Genomic DNA, 17,789 nt, shown 5'->3' with positions numbered 1-17,789 from the left:
TATTTGTGTTAAAATGTAGGGAATAACAATAAAAAGAAAGGAAAAATAAATACTCAAAGTACAGATACCTGAAAAATACACGTAAGTACAGTAATGAAGTATTTGTACTTCATTACTTCCCACCTCTGGGTAGACGAGGATCTGCAGTTAAGTTTGCTTAACCTCTTTGTTTTGTCATCCCTGTGAATGTCTCTGTCTCACCCTGCTCTACAACAGAAACCACTAAAGAAGCCAAAAGGACACCAAGCGTTGGTGGGAGCCACATTCTATGCAACATTAACCTTTATTGAGTTTCAGTTGATGCTCTGCATGATGCTCTTTTCATGTTTGACTTCCCGAAATTTACATTGTAAAAGGCTTCCCTATAACAAGGGAATCCCTAGAGCACATCTGTACACAAATACAGTTGACACATATTTTGGCAAACAAACACGCAACAGATGAACCACTTGTTCTTCTTATTTTAGGCCAGACCCGATGACTACTCTGAGTCACTGATCTCCATGCAACAGGCCATCTCCTTCCACAAACACTGGAACATAGATCCCGTGGCTGTCTACAAACACTGGCTGCAGGACACACACCCACGAGATGAACTGTAGAAACACTGTGTAATACGGTATGTAATGTCTGCCGGCCTTTAGACAAAGATTGAATACAGATTTGCACAGTACCTTAGGCAACATGCCCTGAAACAAAACTATTAAAAAGCCTTAATTTGTGCACTGATAAGTGTTTTTATATCACCATTAAATCATATGATTGTGAGTTGTGGAAAAGCAGTCACAGAGATTTATCACCCAAGTCTGCGGCTGTACTGAAATCTGTTTAGCCTCATTTAGCTTGTCTTTGTTTAATGGTCTGCATACTGACTATATAAACAAGCCAGAGGAAGAGACATCTTGCTGAGTGGATGCTTATGATTCTTTAACCTCTGCTGGATGAGTGAGTATGTAATTGTTTGTTAACATGTGTGTGTCTCCACAGCGCTTTATCAGTTCTTGAGAAATGTATGGCTGCACCTTCTATCGTTCTGCTATTGGGGAAAAACACTGTAGCTTGTTTTTATTTCTTTAAACCAATCACAATCGTCTTCGGCGGCTTAAAGTCCAGGATGCAGTGACAGTACCTCTACAAAATAGTATTGGGGGGGACTTGTTTTGTGCATGGGAAGGTGAGGCCTGGAAATAAAATGGCTAAATTAGTACAAAAGAAAAGCTAACAACTTCTGCTTTGTTTAGGTTTGTATTGTTAGTGACTAGTTCAGGGTATCTTGCCCTTTTCAGTGTGCAGGTTGTTAGCTCAGAGGTTGGTGAGATTTTGAAAATGCTAATACACAGATAGTGGAAGGGGAGGAGAATGCCAAATGAAATAGTTGGCCAACAGCAGGCTTATACTAATCCACTGAGTCAGACTGACATGTTAGCTGTAACGGTTGTATAGGTATTGATATATAATAGAACCAGATACTGAACCCAAAGATGGCGCCTGTTTAGTCAAACAGCTGCTTGAATGGCACATAAGCCATGATTACCATGATGGTGAGTTTCAGCCTGGCCCAAGACTTTACATTGTGATGACGTCAAATGCATCAAAGACTAAATAGAAAAGTCATAATTGCAAAATTAGAAGCAAGGCTAAGCGGTGTTGCCATATCCAAGACTTAATAATCGATTGATGTGTATAAGCCATGGCCTGTTTTAAAGTTTTCCTGCCCCCTAGTGGCCAAAAATTTCCGTAATACAGCTTTAATTTTTAGTAGAAAAAGTCTACAACAAAGCAAGTGGATCTGCAGTGCTTGGAGCTATAATGCTAACGTCAGCATGCCAACATGCTCACAGTGACATGCTTATGTTTAGCAGGTTAGCATGATAACATTTGTTTATTGGGGAAGTACTGGTCAGACTGACCAGACTGCTAGCGTTGCCAAAAAATGGAAACTGTGAATTTCTCTAGAAGTTGGAGGAATTTCACTTGACATCACTCTCAGCTTTTTCCTGTATCAGAGCACACACTGAGAGTGTGTCACTGCTGTCACTTTACCCCCAAACTAAATTTGAATAAAATCCAAAACAAAGATGTTTGATTTATTTAAATAAGATCATGTGTTTACGTTTTTGTTATAAAGTCAATTTGTTCCTCATTGAGGCGTTTGGGTGTTACAGAGAGCAAGATTAAAAATGTTAATGATCTGTGTTGTATTAAGAGCCAGCCAGAGTTTATTTTATTTTTATTTATTTATTTATCCAGTTAAGTCTCTTCAGGGTGGAGACCTGACCATGACTGCAACATAAAAGGTTGAAGACAAAACAATACAAAATAAGGCAACAGCAAAAATGAAATACTAGAAAACAGGTAACAACACAAAGAAGGCTAAAATAATCTAATATAGACACGACAGAGGAGTCATTTACCAGAGAATTTACAATCGTCTTGATTTTAGTCAGAAATATCAGATTCCTCAATTTCAGCAATATTTTTAAAGTATATTTTGTGTTCATTTCACTTTCAGACAAACACACTTTTTAATGTCAATAGTAACTTTTGAAAATAGTTACATTTCCCAAAAATATTGAACCATTCCTTCAAATTTAAAAATGTTTTTAGTATCTCTCAAATGTGTGTGTTCATGTTTTTTATCAAGTTGGATTAATATGATTGTGTGAATGAGTCTCTGATGGAGGAATTTTCAATAGAACAGAATTGTATTTTTGATCTGTGAACAACAACAACGTGTATGTGTCAGTTTGGATGGCGAGCCTGCACTAACATGCCATTATGCAGCTGTTTTTTTTAGTATATAAATGTTTGCTTGTACCTGCTTTAAACCTGTTATTTCCTTAAATTACTTAAGACTTTTTTAATCATTTGAAAATAAAATGTTCACTGGATTGAACAAAACTTGTGTGTGTGTTTGTGTGTTTTATTTGGGTTGTCTGCACCAAAGCAGACTATGTGAAGGAGAGATGAGAGGAAAACACAGTTAAGTCTGTTGTCCTGCGCTTTAATTACACACAGACGCCACATACTGCCCCACAGCGAACCAGTGCAACAAATGATTTGATTTGCAAAATGATGGTTAAAACTGGAGGCTCCACCTCGGATATGCTTGTCCAATGTTTACATACAATTTATTCCGTCTATTGTCACTCTACCTCTTAGACTCTCGTTTCTCTACATCGGTCATCCTTTTTTTGGCTTGCTTAGCCGTGTACGCTTTTGTTGGTAATGCCGGGATAGCGGCTTTTCCTGCCGGGACGTCCGCCGTTGCACCTTCACGGAACGTGGATGTGCATCGACTTTGGTCGAGCAACCAATAGGAACGCCCAAAACAGCTTGCTCTGTAAAATGAACTGTGATTTTTTAAAGCCTGAATACAAAGCCAAGAGGAGACACAGAATCCAGTGTTCTGTCATAACACTGTGAATTACAATATGCTGAAAGGTTATTATTGATTTTTGACCAAATGACGCCAGAAATAACTTACACACTCCAGCTTTAACAATTCTGCTGCTACTTTGGCAAAAAACTGATTTTTGTAAGTGGTTATTGGTGAGTCTTGCTCCTTGCAAATGTTTTGTCACACTTGCTCACTCACGTCTTCTTATTTCTTCGGCTCCAGAATGGACTGAAGTAGTTTATTTTTCAACTTCTGATGATTAAATTTGTATAAAGAAGGCTTATAGGTCCCTAATTAACGACCTTACAGGGGAGTACCTCGTATTCATGACTTTATGAGGGACTCATCTTTTTCTTTTCTCTGCCTCAGCCTGTGTGTGTGTTTCTTTCCTTTTTTCAGATTTGTCACTGTCATTGATGTCAGAACCCCAGAAGTTGTGAAGTGCCTAATCATCATGTCACTGTGACATTCGTTACTGTAGCAACGGGACCGGTAGCTGCCCAAAGCATCTGCCTCTCTCTGCAAGCTTTATATGATGCCAGGCAGATGACATATTGTAAAAAAATATATATACTCAGCATACATCCTCGCAGAAAGAACTCCAGGGAACACTCAATTGAATTGTAACCGTTATCTGTTTAATTGGGAGATGTTTTTTCTGTTTTTTCAAAGTGTACTTGGAGGATGATAACATTCTTCAAACAGTATTTAAAGTGAGGAGGATTGACTGTTTTCTTTGCTCTCATTTACTCTGAGAAATTACATTTCATATCAGGATGCAGCTGCAGAAATATAGTACTCGTCCTTTTTCATGTGTAAATGTTACATCCCGAACCTCACAGAAATGGATCACTCTGTTCCTCTCACATCCCATTCACACACTCGTGCACACATACACACACACCTCCCAGTGCTTTCTCTCTCATTGACTCACATGAGTCGCTTCCTTCTAGCTCTCACAAATCAAACAGTTTGGACTCGGGAAGCCGCTGCTTTCATCAGCAGTCAGAGTCAGCAGCAGCAGAATGGATGTACCTTTGCCTTCGCCGCTCTGCTGTTTCTTCAAATTTCTGTCAGGGACAGTAAATTAGCCTGACTCAGTCAGCACAAAGACAGTTCTTATTAGTTTCCCTTAAGCATCTTATAAATTAAGGCAGGTTGCATTTATTATGTTGCCCATTACTGCATGTCACATGTTATTCATGCTGTCTGCCTTTCTGTCCTTGTTTTCTTTGGCTTTCAGTACTTTTCAGATTAGATCTTTTCCTGAAAGAAAATGGACATGGCTCATCAACGCTGCCCCCAGGAGCAGTGCCGGAACCACAATCTTTGGATGGTTATGACACATCAAGCAAACCAAGATACTTCGAAAGATATACCTACATTTCTATTAAATATTCTGTGGACTTTCATGGCCCAAGGGGTTGAATCCACTCACCATCTAGCGAAAAAATTCCATTTTTACACAAGAAATATCCAAATGTTATGTGCCCATTTCCACAAAATATGCTGGCTTCTGTCTCTCAAAGACAGCATCAGGAAAATACACAACTTTGGTTATTTACAAAGCCTAACACAATTACCATTACGGGTGCAATTATCATTCTTTTTTGCCATATCATATCATGGGTTGGTAGGTGAGGAATTCTACTCAAGTAATCTTTTTAATGCATCTTTAAATATGCATTTCTCTCTTCACTTAACTTCAATCACAGGTGGAAACTCTGACTCTGACCTCTCACAAGTCACTCTGCTTTGTAAGGGGATGCAGATGACAGACATTCTTCTTTTACAGGGCAAGAAGTTGGCACAGGGTATGTAGGATTAAGTATATCTATAGCAGATTGTGTAGTGCACGAGCTGTGACACATCTTCACCTTGCAGTTGTCTAATCAGGTCACCTTTAAAACCATTGTCAAAGCATCTCACACTGCCATAAAAAGGCCCTGCTACTTATTTTCCTGTGGTGTGTTCCACCTTGAATGTTTTATGTCCTGACTTGCACGAGACGAGGTCCTTCGTTTTTTCAAGAGGCGTAGGCTTACCCAGTGTTGCTCCCTGTTTACACCCAGCTGAACTATAAACCTGTTGAGGCTGAGCATGAAATTTCAAAAACACATAATAAATAGGCAAACAACACTTTCTTTCAATTGCATATGTTTAGCAAGAGAGATCAGTGTCGCTAAGTGACTGTTTGCTAAACTGCGTTTAGCTACGCGCTCTGCGTAGAGCTAGGCCTGCTATTAATTATTCTACAGAGATGCTTTGTTTGTATTTTATTAAAGTATTTTTCAGTTTTAAAACAAGAGGCTTTTAGGCTCACACGCTGGTGTGTTTGGGGAACGTAATGCTATCCAGATTTATAGTGGTTGTTGCTGGAGCGTAACCTTCCCTGAATCCAATTAAGGGCAGAGAAGACCGCACTGTGGATGAAAGGGTTTAACATCAGTAAATATTGTCATGTGAAAAGCTTTTAGAAGAAACTTGGTCACGTTGCTACTGTAGGCAGTTAGCCACGAAGTTAGAGCAGATAAACAAAATCAATTTCAAATATTGTCTTATTAAAAAACAAAACACCTTATTATGTTCACACAATATTACATTTGATGCCTTGCCCTCAGGGCTTGTGTGAAGGGAAAATGAGTGTACAAATCCTGACCTCTGATTACTGCCTTATTGTATTATTTATATCCTCAAAGCCTTTGAAATTGAAATCAACGTGACTGTGGTGACCAATCATAAAGACTATGAAGCATTTTCTACAGCTTAAGTTTGCTGCATTTTACCAGCCTGTCTGCTCGTGTTGTTTGTTAGGTGTGGTAGAGCGTGATGCATTTTGTTTTTATGGTGAAAGCAGCCGCCTGCCTACCTAATTGTCAATCACTCAGGTGTAGCTATGTAGGACCAAGCTTTTTTCACACAATACATAGATGACATAAGGTAACAACTATTTCATCACATTCTGATGATATTTTTAGTCACGTTTTGAATGTTTTCAACCAAAATTCTTACATACTGCACCTTTAAAGCTCTTTGCCTGCTTTCTCCAGAATGTCTGTAGGCCTACTGTCTTTTTTAAACTTTTTTTTTTTTTTTTTTTACATTTCTATAGTAGTAGTTGTTCTCTTACTTATTCTCAATAGATTAATACTGCCAAAAGTGTAATGTCTTGTATCAATATTCTATTTCAATCATAATTTCTATGCTTGGGAATTGAGGATCTATGTCACATTTTAAAGAGACAGCTGTCTTTCTTTAGTCAGACACGGACCATTTGAGTCACTTATCTGGCCTAGTTTGGGAGTAGAAGTGAGGAGGGTCTTATCAATCTTTATAAATGATTCATTAAGCGCTAAATCTGCTTCAAAGAGAAGTGAGAGCGCATTTGTAGCGCTCTCAAATGTTTGCTTTATCACAGTGCTGAAAGCCTTGATGTATACCAGAGCAATCATTTATTTATTGATCTCCAAGCACACACAGATCACCTCAAAGATATAACCCACAGTGCCAGTGACTTACTTCCAATCTCAATTTTATGACTGCGAGGCGAAGCTGCTGCTGATTTATTTATTTGTGTGACATATCATTTATTAACCAGCAAACTGTTCATTCTCCTTGCACCGTCTGAGAAGGCAGTGCTGTAAGATACTGTTGGCTCATGATTTGATTCTTCTCTAAAGTTTTATCTCTAAGCCGACCACATTGATTCTCTTGTAATAGTTTTGAAGATATTTGTTCTCTTCATCCTGGGATTTATGATTGCACACATAAATTGGCTGCCAGGATTTAATAAAGGAACAAAACCTTCATTGAGGTGTTAAAGGACTGAAGAAAAACTCTACCAGTTGATAGGTAGCGGATTTGTAAGCGTATAAGATGAATGATGTTATATTATGATGGTTTTTCTGCAGTTTTGTGTCAGTGTTAGAAGATGTAAAGGAGACTTATCATGCTTATGTTTTTCTCTCTTTCCTTCAGTGTGTTGTATAATTTCTTGTGCATGTGAATGGTCTTGAAAGGTAAAAAGTGGTACAGTGGTACTGATCTTCTCATGTGACTCTCAGCAAGAAAACAAGCTTTGCTGACAAAGATTGATTGTAAAAATGTCATTTTATTCCCCTCGAAAATATGCCTTAGTGTGAATAAGCCTAAAAGTTGCGTATGCACAAAACGGGCAAGATATATAATCAGATAATCCAATATCACAAGAAAACAAAAGGTTATTCCCTCTTCTTTCATATAGCATAATGCCTCTTAGATCACCCGTGGGATGCCAGTATGTATATGGCATCTTAACAAGTGTACCCATTAATAAAAAGTTGATGTGGTTTGCTTTGAATTGCCCACAATCCTCCCCACAGAGCGATGTGTATGTAATGCTCCGCTCTTATGACTCCGATGAAGTCATTTTGCTGATGGATTATCTCATTATCTCAGGAAAACAACATTTTGGCTTTATGAATAACTTTTTTCTTTAGAAGGAGCTAGTCTCAATTTTACCAAGAAAACTTAATAATTCTAAGACTTTTCTTAGATCTTGTAACTAGGAGCAGCTCTAAGTACAAGGATGCTCTATGAGTACGGGCCTTGGATCTTTTAAAGTCCTGACTGACGGTGAAATCCTAAACCTGCATGCACTACAACGCTTGAAAATGTACCTAACCCAACTGCGACCATTTCAGGACAATATCAGTCCAAAAGTCATGTCATATGTGAATATATGTCAGAAAGCTTTATTTTGAAAATCTTTGTACTTTTGTGCCTAGCCTGACCACGGAGCCTTTTATGAAGCAAAACTGATGCTTAAAGGGTAGATAGCGTCACATTTTGAAGCTTGAAGCACAGTTGTTTAGGATTTTAAAAGTCCCACAGTGAGAGCCCAGCCTGACACACTGTAACCAAGAAAACAAATCAATTTAGACACTTCAACACACACAGATGCAAACCCCAGTCTCCCAGCATATGACCCACCCCTCCATCCCTTGGCTTGGAATTTTCTTGCTCTTTACACTACTACACTAACCAGGAGCTTCCTGAATAGATACTACAGGCATAACTACAACACCAAACTTGGAAGTGTAGGGCAATTGACCAGGCTGCTCTGTTTCATGCATTGGGAGTGAGAATGGGCAGTTATTTATGTTTTCTGTGTTTGTGCTAAAGCAACCATCACGATCCCCACTCCTAGATCGCAGAGAAGATGGCCAGACCGTTGCCAGTTGAATGTTAGATTCACAACTTTTGCTGCCTGGAGGTTTCCTTTGCTACTTTGCTGGAAAAAACACCACTGCTCACATGGCTTGAGCAATTTCTGCTTCCAACAGTTGCTTTCAGAAGGCTTTAATAAATGAATAAAACAAAGCTCCCAGTGCAAGCATGATCATCCGAATAGATAATTAACTCTTGTCAGGGATCTCTGCTTCACTACTTGCAGCTTTAGGTTAAATTATAACTTGTGTTATCCTGTCTTTGTGTCCTTGACAGTGTGGCTGCTGTTACTGCTGGCTACTGTGTTAGCGTGCCTCTTTGGCTGCTGTCATCCCTCTATGTGGGCTAATTTCAATTGCTAATTGAGCTTGTGGAAGATGAGCGTGTACATTTTTTTGGTTGTTGTTTGGCTCATGCATAAGGATGCCTTCATGCCAGAGATGTACTTAGTGGTGAAAAATGATCCCTCATGTTTGAGGAGAGTAACAGGCTGAACTGGTTTATGGAATATTTCCTTGTTATCGTTGTTTTGTCAAGGGACTGATGGCTGATTAGAAGGCAGATGTAATACAGAGGCTTATATTTTATCTTTGATCTTTATTTGAGCTTGCAAACCAAACAGCACATTCACATAATTAGTTTCCAGCAATAACGATGTCACGTGAAGCTTTTGTCACACAGAAGATAGGTGGTCGCATTCATATTTCCTCTACACACAGAAACAACTGTCTCTTTGGACGTATGCATTTTTTACCAACCACGTGTGAGAGTTGAACATCTCCATGAGCATTAAAATGCTGCCATAACAGCCTCCAATCTACTGAGGAGACTTCCCTCAAGTTTTGGAAATTGGCCGCAGTAATTTTGCTCCAGTCACATGAGTGTTTGAAAGGTCAGGCACTGAATATGTGTGATAAGATGTGCCTCCGAGCTGCGCTCCAGTTCATCACCAGAGGTGCTGGAGGTCAGGGCTCTGTGCAGTCCGGGCACACCAAACTTGGAAAATATTTTCTTTATGGACCTAGTAGGAAACTCTTTTGCTTTAACATTTGTCTAAAATATCAGTATAGATGGGACAGCATTTACATGTGCTTCTACCCATTCTGTAGACTTTTGGTTGATTACTGCTTGTTATAGTGGGGGTTTTTCTTAGGACCCAAATGCAGACAGAGACAGGAAGTCAGTGAATAAAGGACTTTATTTTACAAACTGATTTCCAGAGGGTAATTGGGAGCAGGCGCCATTAAAAGGTGGCGACGAGGGACAAAGAAGCATGTGGCAAAAAATTGGTGTTAGACAGAAGGAAATAGAGAAGCAGTGTGTGTGAGATGGACTATGTATAGAGAGAGGAGCAGAGGGAGTGAAAGGTCAGAGAGAAGAAAAGGATCAGGATGTTCTTATTTTTTAAGGTTTTACCATCAACTAAAACATATCTTGAGCTCAGCTAATGCCCCATCTGATCTAATGACTGTCTACCAGCTGAGAACTGCAATTTGAGGATCTACAATTTGTTCCTCTTTCATCATATTTTGGGCACCAATCGATAATCCACCTCCTGATTTAATGACAACATATGTCATTTTAATTGCGTACTTAAAGGCTGATGAGTGATCTGACGTTTCACTGGCTGTCGTGTCAAGTTATATTTAGAAAAGTACCCCACTGATTTAAAATTGATGGTAGACCTCATGGGACCTCATTACGGAAAAAAATTGTACAGTAGTCATTGGAGAGAGACAGATAAATATCCTGTTTGAATCGTGCCTTGAATCACACATATGATGTTTGTGAATTAAAAAAGGTATTTTTTCAAGTCAATAAAGTTGCTGCTTGTCGTAAAAAAAAAGTAATATATCTTTTCGTGTTAAACCGCTCAGTGAACTACATCGTCTTGCATCATCAATACCAACATGGCTGCCGCCGCGGCACATAAAAAGTATTAACAAAGGTAAATATCACAATAAAACTGGCCATATTGACAACTGCAGTTATGTGAAAGGGTAGTTCATCAGTTCAGTGAGCAAGCTGATATACAGGAGCAGCTCTACAAGGTTTAATGTACGGGTTTCGGTGACCGTTAAATGAGACGACGCCACTAATGCGACCGTTGGCTGCGTAGTCTTTATAATTATGTAATTTCACATTAAATTAAATTAAATTAAATTAAGTAAGTTTTTTGACAAACTGCGACTCCCTCAAGTTAAAATATTATCTTTTGAATTGACAAACATCATATGTGTAATTGTGTAATATGTGTAAAGGAATAAAAAAAAAAAAAAATGTCTTTCTCCATTCACTACCAAACATATTTTTTCCAAAATAAAGTACCATGGTGGTCCACAGGAAGGGCTGTGAGTTCAGCGCTCTATAGTAATGACTACTGAGTAGTCATAAATCGGATTGTGAACATGTTGATGGGCGACATGGGCGGTGTGTCCCCCAACCACAGATGGTCTCTAGTAATTAGATTTTTTAGTAAACTGTCTTGTCCTGATATTTTGACAACAGCTAATGTTAATGTCAGCTGGCCCGTCTGCCTATGCAGAGAGCAGCTTCACACACACCCCTTGAATCGGGTTGTGGGTCGTCAGGGTGTGGTGACGGATGGGTCAAAATTGTATGTAGTTTGTGGATTGTGTGTGTAACTTTTGTGATAGACTAATCTGGCAAGTTGGGTTACGTCAGACAAATGTGTGACAAATATGAGGATTATTTATAAAGACAGCCATGCAAATTACAGGAGAAAAACAACGACAAAACAGGAGGGTGCTGGGGGATAGGAAAAACTGCTGGTACATAACCAACACTAAGTGGGTTTGTTGATCAAGGAAAAAAAAATGTTGTAGGATAAAGATGATGACATGCCTCAATCAGTAGCACACCAAAGGATTTGTCAGCACAACCCATCCAGAGAAATTTCCATAAATGGAAAAAACAGAAAGATATTTGAAATAGCTGCAGCATCATTTTAGTCAATATCTGCCTCCACAAAAGAATGAAGAGAATTAAAAAAATATTTTTTTACTTTACAATTTACAATAATTACAAAGCAGCTTGAACAATGAACATGTTTTTGTAAAGATCTCTAAAAAAGAAAGAAGAAACATTAAGTTAGGTCTCTCTGGCCTTGGCTCCTCTATTTCAGCTCCCAATGGGCTGTCTTACTCTTTGTCATTGCTGGTTCAGCACCACTCACATTCAACCTACTCATCCACACATCCTACTCTTCCTATTTTTGTCACTGTATTACAGACTGCAAACTTTCACAGTTGAGATGATGAATAACAAAAGATATTATCATGTTCCTGGATCACAGAGAAATAGACCTCATAAAAGCTCACACAGGATGTACAGACACTATCAGGCAGACTGAAACTTTCTGAGTCAACAGTTTGCTGAAAGCTGAAGGTCACACGTTTGATCCATGCAGTCAGGGAGCACAACATAGCAAAAATTAGATATTTTAATACACTGGTGTAACATGCTGAGATGTCGACTGGAGTTAACTTTCAAGTCCAAGTTGAGTCTCAAGTCATTTATTTTCTGTAGAGTCAAGTTAACGACTCATGACTAAGCTGACTTGAGACATTGTTGTATTAATTTCATGTTTCCAGTTTTAATATTTAAAATAAAACATTACAATTATGTACAACATTGTCAGTGTTGACTTTACATGTGTCTATTACTCACCCAGTATGGTATTAGGATTCAAGATCCTTACAACGCTACCTGATGGTCCAGAGGTAGAATCAGATCATCATCATCATACCTGTGCCAGGATTCATCACTTTCAGATTCAAGAATGGCAAAATGTTGACTGTAAGACCCGCTCATCGAAGATTTCTTAGTTTCTGAGTACAACATCAAACTTTGTCTGTCATTTCTCTGTCGGATTGCAGAGAGTCGGACAGTGGAGAGGAGATTCAACATGGTGGCGCCCTATTGCTGAGAAACACAGAAAACAGCTAAAACAAAAAAGTGCCAACAAGGAAATCCACTGTACAGTGGATAATTTAACAGACATCAAGGCTTTCATTGACCACTGTTGCCACCTGCCAATCATCATGGACCCGGATTCAGCCAACCCAAAAGGCTCCATCTTAGCACTTACCTGTTTTATTACCTCAAAAACGAAATGTTATGAATATAACTGTTCCCTGAAGGAGAGGAATGAGGTACAACACATATAGTATGGGAAATCACGCCCCCGCGTGGCCTGACTGAAGACACCTCTATTCAAGCCTTTATAACAGATGATCTGTGGTGATGTACAGTACAGACCAAAAGTTTGGACACACCTTCTCATTCAATGAGTTTCCTTTCTTTTCATGACTATTGACATTGTAGATTCACACTGAAGGCATCAAAACTATGAATTAACACATGTGGAAATATGTACTTAACAAAAAAGTGTAAAACAACTGAAAATACGCCTTATATTCTAGTTTCTTCAAAGTAGCCACCTTTTGCTCTGATTACTGCTTTGCACACACTCTGCATTCTCTTGATGAGCTTCAAGAGGTAGTCACCTGAAATGGTTTTCACTTCACAGGTGTGCCCTGTCAGGTTTAATAAGTGGGATTTGTTGCCTTATAAATGGGGTTGGGACCATCAGTTGTGTTGTGCAGAAGTCAGGTGGATACACAGCTGATAGTCCTACTGAATAGACTGTTAGAATTTGTATTATGGCAAGAAAAAAGCAGCTAAGTAAAGAAAAACGAGTGGCCATCATTACTTTAAGAAATGAAGGTCAGTCAGTCCGAAAAATTGGGAAAACTTTGAAAGTGTGCAGTCGCAAAAACCATCAAGCGCTACAAAGAAACTGGCTCACATGAGGACCGCCCCAGGAAAAGAAGACCAAGAGTCACCTCTGCTGCGGAGGATAAGTTCATCCGAGTCACCAGCCTCAGAAATCGCAGGTTAACAGCAGCTCAGATTAGAGACCAGGTCAATGCCACACAGAGTTCTAGCAGCAGACACATCTCTAGAACAACTGTTAAGAGGAGACTGTGTGAATCAGGCCTTCATGGTAGAATAGCTGCTAGGAAACCACTGCTAAGGACAGGCAACAAGCAGAAGAAATTTGTTTGGGCTAAAGAACACAAGGAATGGACATTAGACCAGTGGAAATCTGTGCTTTGGTCTGATGAGTCCAAATTTGAGATCTTTGGTTCCAACCACCGTCTCTTTGTGCGACGCAGAAAAGGTGAACGGATGGACTCTACATGCCTGGTTCCCACCGTGAAGCATGGAGGAGGTGGTGTGATGGTGTGGGGGTGCTTTGCTGGTGACACTGTTGGGGATTTATTCAAAATTGAAGGCATACTGAACCAGCATGGCTACCACAGCATCTTGCAGCGGCATGCTATTCCATCCGGTTTGCGTTTAGTTGGACCATCATTTATTTTTCAACAGGACAATGATCCCAAACACACCTCCAGGCTGTGTAAGGGCTATTTGACCAAGAAGGAGAGTGATGGGGTGCTGCGCCAGATGACCTGGCCTCCACAGTCACCGGACCTGAACCCAATCGAGATGGTTTGGGGTGAGCTGGACCGCAGAGTGAAGGCAAAAGGGCCAACAAGTGCTAAGCATCTCTGGGAACTCCTTCAAGACTGTTGGAAGACCATTTCAGGTGACTACCTCTTGAAGCTCATCAAGAGAATGCCAAGAGTGTGCGAAGCAGTAATCAAAGCAAAAGGTGGCTACTTTGAAGAACCTAGAATTTAAGACATATTTTCAGTTGTTTCACACTTTTTTGTTAAGTATATAATTCCACATGTGTTAATTCATAGTTTTGATGCCTTCAGTGTGAATCTACAATTTTCATAGTCATGAAAATAAAGAAAACTCTTTGAATGAGAAGGTGTGTCCAAACTTTTGGTCTGTACTGTATGTGAGGCCCCGCCTGCACATATGTATGTGCACCGCCACAGTCATCCTTCAGTTGGATAGCCGCTCTTCACCGAGCCCAGCTGCGCAGTGGGGCAACGTAGTGTTGTACCTCGTTCCTCTCCTTCAGGGAACAGAAGTTATATTCATAACATTTCATTCCCTTTCAGTCGATTCACTCAGTACAACACATATAGCATGGGACATGTATACACGCCCCACAGAGCAGCCACCGAACCGGAGTCAAACCTCCAACACTCTAGTGCATCGTAGACCCAGCAGAAAGGACAGAGTGAGCCACTGAAGGGGCTGTCACGTCCAAACGATAAAACCGAACAAAAGTGTGCGGTGATGACCAACTGGCTGCAGTGCAGATATCACTCACATGAGGCCGTCATGCCCCTGGTTGAATGTGCCCTCACACCTTGGGGCAACGGAATACCCCTGCTGCTGTATGCTATGGAGATAGCCTCCACAATCTAGTGGGAAAGCCGCTGTTTAGACAGCGCTTTGCCCTTGGCCGGATTAGCAAAACATACAAACAACTGGTCACATAAATGCACAACCTGGGTGCGGTCTATGTAAGTGCGTAGTGCACGCACAGGGCACAAGGAATGTAACCTCCTCTGCTCCTCAGAAACGGAGGGGGGCAGTAGCTCAAGAGCTCAAAAGTCATAGAGCTATAGGCTGTGGGGATAATCTTAGGCAAATACGCCGCATTCGGGTGCAATGTAACCTTAGATCCATCCGGAGTGAACTGGGTACAAGAGGGATGCACAGACAAAGCATGAAGGTCGCCCACTCGCTTTGCAGAAGTCAAAGCAAGTAGCAGTGCAGTCTTGTATTAAAGAAATTTCATATCTGCAGACTCAATAAGCTCAAATGGGGGTCCACAAAGAGCCTCAAGCACCAACACTAAATCCCATGAGGGAATGCTGGGTTTAAACACAGGCCTCAGCCTGCGGACTCCCTTCAGGAAGCGCATAGCAAGTGGGTGAGCGCCTGGCGTCACTCCATCAAAACCAACATGGCATGCAGATATAGCCGCCAAATAGACCTTAATTGTTGAGAAAGAGAGACCCTTATCCAGCAGCTCGTGATGGAATGTCAAAACATCCACAATAGAGCACTGAAATGGGAGTACATTTCGGTCCTGACACCACTGCTCAAACGCCCACCATTTGTAGGCATATAGGCCCCTAGTAGATGATGCCCTTGCACTCTGGATTGTTGCCACTACATCTGGTGGCAGACCCTGAGCTATCAAATTGGACCTCTCAACAGGTAGGCATGTAGTCGCCACAGCTCTGGGCGTGGGTGAATCACCTCTACTCCCGCCTGGGAGAGGAGGTCCCTGCGAAGAGGGAGCTGCCAAGGCCTTGCTGCCAGCAGACTGATTATCTCGGCGTACCACGACTTCGCTGGCCAGCGAGGAGCCACCAGGATCAGGGAGAGCCCCTGCTGGCACACCCTCTCCAGAACAGACAAAATCATTTCCACCGGGGGAAATGCATACAGCAGCGTGTTGGGCCATGTGTGCGCTAGCGCATCCATTCCCAGGGGGGCGTTGCGGTCTGTTATGTAAAAGAACAGGGCGCAGTGGGTATTTGCTCTGGAGGCAAAAAGATCCACTTCCACCCTGCTGAAGCGGTCCCATATCTGAGCCACCACCAGTGGGTGCAATCTCCACTCCCTCACAAGAGGACCTCCCCTGGAGGGAAAGCCTGGCCCCAGGTTCAAGTGCCCTGGAACATGTGTGGCTCTGAGAGACAGAAAATGAGCACTGCACCACAGTAACAGAGAGTGAGACAGTTTTAACAGGGGAAGGGAGCGTGTCCCTCCCTGCTTGTTTATGTAGGAAACCACCGTCGTGTTGTCCGTCCTGATCAGAACATGATGGCCTGTCAGAACGGGACGAAAATGCTTCAGAGCTAAAAGGGTCGCTAATAGCTCCAGGTGGTTGATGTGGAGCCTGCATTGTGCTGGCGTCCAAACCCCTCTCACTGCTGCGCCCTCGCACAGAGCCCCCCAACCCCTCAGGGATGGGTCTGTTGACACCACCTTGCCAAAAGACACCCTCCCTATAAGGGACCCTTGTTGTAGTAAACCGGGTTCCCTCCACGGGAGAAGGGCCGACACGCAAGACGGAGTTATCGTCAGCCTTCTCTGGAGATGACACGGCGCGCACAGCCGGTGAGAGTGAGTCCTGCGTTGAAACGCTCGCATCTTTAACAGCCCGAGCAGCACTACAGCCATCATAGATGCCATCATGCCTGTCAGCTGTAAAATCATCCGGAAAAGCAGTTTGCGTCCCAACTGAAATTGAGCAAGGCAGCGGTGAAACGCAGCCACCCAGTGCTTGGCTCGAAACAGAGCATATTTCCAACCCGAGGAAAGAAAACTGTTGACTCGGGGTCAGTGAACTTTTCTGTAGATTTACTGAAAAGTCCAGCGTTTGTATGTGCGACAGGGTCAGTGACAGCTGAGCCGCTGCTCGCTCTCTGGAGCTCGCAATAATAGCCCAATTGTCCAGATAGGCTAATATGCGAACGCCTTTCTCCCGAAGCGGAGCCAACGGCGCCTCGACACATTTGGTGAATGTTCGGGGGGCGAGCGACAAGCTGAACGGGGGAACAGCTTGACGTTCTGAAACACCTCCATTGCGAAACATCGACACACCGCTGTTCCGAATCCGACTTTCAAGTTCCAATTACTTCCCAATAGGGTTAGGGTTAGGGTCAGGGGTTCCCCAATAGCCTTTTCGGAATAGCGGGGCCTTTAGAAAAAATGGGAAACCACGCCATTACGAAGAATGGAAGTCTATTTTCGGAACAGCGGAGTTTCGGAAAGGCAGGGTGTAACCGCTGAACGGCAGCACCAGGTATTCTTAGGCTGTGCCCTCGAATGCAAACCTTAGAAACTGCCTGTGGTCCCGGTGAATCACTACGTGAAAGTAAGTGTCTGTCAGATCGACAGTTGTAAACCAATCTCCCGGTCTGATCGCGCTCAGTAGCTGTCTGAGTGTAAGTATTTTGATCTTGTAAGTTTGTAGGTATTTGTTTAATACTTGCAAGTCTAGAATAGGACGGAGCCCTCCTCCTTTCTTCGGAACAACGAAATAACGGCTGTACCAACCTTTGTTCGTTTCCGAAGCGGGAACAACTCGTATCGCTCTCTTGTTCAACAAGTTGTTTATTTCTTCCCTCAGAACTGCTGCTGCTTCGTCGCCTACAACTGTGTTTATTACAGAGTGGAAGCGAGGCGGCTGGGCCCCGAACTGTAAACGGTA

At 41.7% G+C, this 17,789-nt stretch overlaps 1 protein-coding gene across 1 annotated transcript in view; it reads left to right on the top strand.

Annotated features, from left to right (window-relative positions):
- Positions 1 to 2,905, top strand: part of b3glctb (beta 3-glucosyltransferase b) — a 29,564-nt gene extending 26,659 nt beyond the window's left edge. Inside the window, exon 15 of the mRNA XM_084372936.1 lies at positions 468 to 2,905. Coding sequence (XP_084229062.1) covers positions 468 to 602 — 135 coding nt within the window. The 3' untranslated portion in view covers positions 603 to 2,905. The remainder of the gene's footprint in view (positions 1 to 467) is intronic.
- The last annotated feature ends 14,884 nt before the right edge of the window (positions 2,906 to 17,789 follow it).

Source organism: Pagrus pagrus, assembly GCF_965226575.1.
Source record: "Pagrus pagrus genome assembly, chromosome: 14".
Lineage (NCBI taxonomy): Eukaryota > Metazoa > Chordata > Actinopteri > Spariformes > Sparidae > Pagrus > Pagrus pagrus.
The sequence above is the reverse complement of the archived record's forward strand: the minus strand, read 5'-3'. Positions and strand labels throughout refer to the sequence as shown.